This window comes from Solanum lycopersicum, chromosome 9, assembly GCF_036512215.1.
Source record: "Solanum lycopersicum chromosome 9, SLM_r2.1".
Lineage (NCBI taxonomy): Eukaryota > Viridiplantae > Streptophyta > Magnoliopsida > Solanales > Solanaceae > Solanum > Solanum lycopersicum.
The window spans coordinates 949,519-952,571 of record NC_090808.1 but is presented as its reverse complement, the minus strand read 5'-3'; the positions used below and the strand labels follow the sequence as shown (position 1 = coordinate 952,571).

General features: G+C 37.5%; 1 protein-coding gene across 5 annotated transcripts; it reads left to right on the top strand.

The window, feature by feature from the left end:
• Window positions 1-724: 724 nt before the first annotated feature.
• On the top strand, window positions 725-2,329 carry LOC138338134 (uncharacterized). 5 transcript variants are annotated; one of them, XR_011211480.1, is made up of 7 exons: window positions 725-1,071; window positions 1,147-1,301; window positions 1,384-1,452; window positions 1,524-1,619; window positions 1,698-1,880; window positions 1,948-2,118; window positions 2,195-2,329. XR_011211480.1 is itself a non-coding variant. In XM_069288832.1 (7 exons), the coding sequence occupies exons 1-6, from the start codon at window positions 830-832 to the stop codon at window positions 2,034-2,036; spliced, it is 846 nt and encodes a 281-aa protein (XP_069144933.1). In that variant the 5' UTR covers window positions 725-829; the 3' UTR covers window positions 2,037-2,074; window positions 2,195-2,329. The 5 variants fall into 5 exon arrangements, 1 of the variants encoding a protein (XP_069144933.1); XR_011211479.1 differs by having other exon boundaries at window positions 1,686-1,880; window positions 1,948-2,109; XR_011211478.1 differs by having other exon boundaries at window positions 1,686-1,880.
• The last annotated feature ends 724 nt before the right edge of the window (window positions 2,330-3,053 follow it).

The following is a 3,053-nucleotide window of genomic DNA, read 5'->3' as shown; positions in this document are numbered from 1 at the left end:
AAAATCGGTAAATTGAAAAAGAATAACCCACGTTCCGATATTAAACAAGATTTCATTCCTTAGTTTCTTCTCATTTTGTTATTTATCTTCCACAAATCTGTAAAGAATTAATTTATACTTCTCTCTCGTAACCTTAAAACTAGTATTGTAACCAATATAACACCTTAAAATTCGCTAGAGATGAAATCTTAAAGAATGTGAATGAACTCACTTTTCGTGAAAATATCATTCATAAACTTGAGGTCATGATTAAGGATCTAGGTTATCGCACTGATGAAAAATGATAATATTTAGTAGTCCAGACTTTAGAAGAAATTGTGAATACCATTGAAAAAGATAATGTTAAATATGATACAATATCTTTGGAGCTAGTATTTATATAAAGTAAGAATTTCGGCCCACTTATGTGCGTACCTCAATGATTAGCAAACCTATTTGTCGTTTTTTTGGAGTTTCCCCCTATATTTCCGTTGAAATGAATTTTAGTAATTAAATGCAAAATGCAATTTCCGGTCCTTAACCGTTTCTTCTAATTAAGGCAATAATAATTTATGAATTCTAATAAATTAACGTTTAAGAAGAGAAAGATACCATTTCAAATTGTAATTGTAATTTGTCATGCTTAACTGTTTCTCTAATTAAGGCTAAAGTAATTAATGAATCCTAATTAATAAATGTATAAAGAGAAAGTATACAATGATAAATCTCTTTTTATGACTAAAGGGGTAAGTTGGACTTTTTATTTCTTTTGTCTTTCTAGAATTTCCCAGGAGAGAGAGCAAAAGTAAAAAGTCGCCTTTCGTGCCAAACGTCCTGAAGCCGATTAGCCATGGATGATTGCAGTCCTTGTACTACATTGAAGGATCATCAGAATTGCAACGATAGTTGTATAATGAAGAAGTATTTTGTTCCACGTACATTAGAGATGCTGGTGAATCATTATGGATATGAATTGGTGAAAGACGTAGTACTAAAAAAACATGAAATTAACCCAACGGATTTGAAGGTGTGGATATCTACGAAAGTAGTAGATGTTGCTAAAATGAATGCATTTTCCGATGTGATTTTCGCGTAAGTTTTGAATATTCTTATAGTTTGCATTTTTCTGTATAGTATATAATGTATTACGTATGATTTTATATTTAGAAAAAATGTGGATTCCGATCCGGATGTACCTCCGGATAAGGTTGATAGAGCTCATTGGGCTGGAAAAGCTCGGAAAACTCGGAGAAGAGGAGCTAGTTCTTCGGCGAATCCTGTTCAAGGAGGAGTTTCAAAGGCTCCGGCAGCTGATACTGCAGGTTACATCAGGTCCCATAGTCTATTTTGTTATTGTTAGGGAAACAGCCTTTTAATGAACCTAAAAATGGCTCTGCTTCTTAGATGAAGCTGCTGCTGATGATATTGATCCACCTCCTCCACTAGCAGCTCAATTGTCTACTGTTATAGCAGGTTACAGCAGGTCCCATAGTCCATTGTATTATTGTTAATAAAACAATTTTGTAATGAACCTAAGAATGCAGGTTCTGCTGTAGAAGAAGCTATTGTAGAAGCTGCTGATGAAGAAGCTTATGAACAAGCTCCTATTGCTGCTACAGCTCAATTGCGTGCTAGAACTCGTAATGTTGTTATTCCATTGTGTTATTGTTAGGAAAACAGTTATTGTAATGAACCTAATAATGCAGGTTCTGCTGTAGAAGAAGTTGATGAAGCTGCTGATGAAGAAGCTGATGAAGAAGCTGATGAAGAAGCTGATGAAGAAGCTGATGAAACTTCCGATGATGATAATACTGATCCACGCCCACCACCACCTCCTCCACCAGCAGCTCAATTGTCTACTCAAGCTCCTACTGCTGTTACAGTTCAATTGCCTGATCGAAGTCGTAATGTTGTTATCCCATTGTGTTATTGTTAGGAAAACAATTATTAATGAACCTAATAATGCAGGTTCTGCTGTAGAAGAAGTTGATGAAGCTGCTGATGAAGAAGCTGATGAAGAAGCTGCTACTGATGATACTGATCCACGCCAAATTTGAATAGATCCACATATACCTTGGTTGACACGAGTATATAAGTCAGCTCCTACTACTGTTACAGCTCAACTGCCTGGTCGAACTCGTAATACTGTTATAGCAGGTCCCATAGTCCCATTGTGTTATTGTTAGGAAAGTTTCTAATGAACCTAACAATGCAGGTTCTGCTGTAGAAGAAGCTGCTATAGAAGAAGTTGTTAATGATTTTACTGCTGATGATGATCCACATCCACCATCTCTGCCACGTGCTCTAGCTCAATCTCCTGGGTCATCTGCTCAAGCTCCGCCGGTTGAAGGTACATGACTTAACCATTCTCTTTTTGTTCCCCTTGATTAGAAAAAGAATGAATTGGTCTTTTTTTTGTTCAATCATTGGATAGAAGGGAAAGACAAGTAGTAAAATAATTCCTCGTCTAGAAATATCCAAATTTTGATGCCCAATATTCCATAGATAGTTCGAACATGGCACTGAAATTGGATAGGTTCACGCTTAGGCCTGGTTATGGAAACTCTTTAAGCATAGGAAACTCCAACTTAAACAGGAACTGACCTGGAACTATATGTAAGGGCACTCTCATCCACTGGCTGCAAGGAAACAACTGGATTGGCTTTTCTAACTCTTTTTGAAAGAGACTGCTTTCAAATTCACTTGGGTCAACCTGTTTAACTGCATGCCAGACCACTAAGTGATGAGACCGTGCAAACAAAGGGAACGAGGAGCGCTAGCCGGAACTGGACAATGGGTGGGTGTCCAACAAACATTCCTTAGCTAAGAAGGATTCATTCACCGCAGCTTCTCTTACTAGCAGATGAAACTAGCAACATCACATCATATAGAATACCGATTGACAGGCATTCAAGTCTATCTTATAGTTTATGTTGATGATCTCATTGTTTCCGCGAGTGCATCCTTCATTTCCAAGCTTTATGAAAGGGGGAAATGGCGGCTGTCCGTGCACTTTCCGGAAATGACGGAAATATAGTCCAGTGCCGCGAAGGCGATAATGTCTTACGATCTGG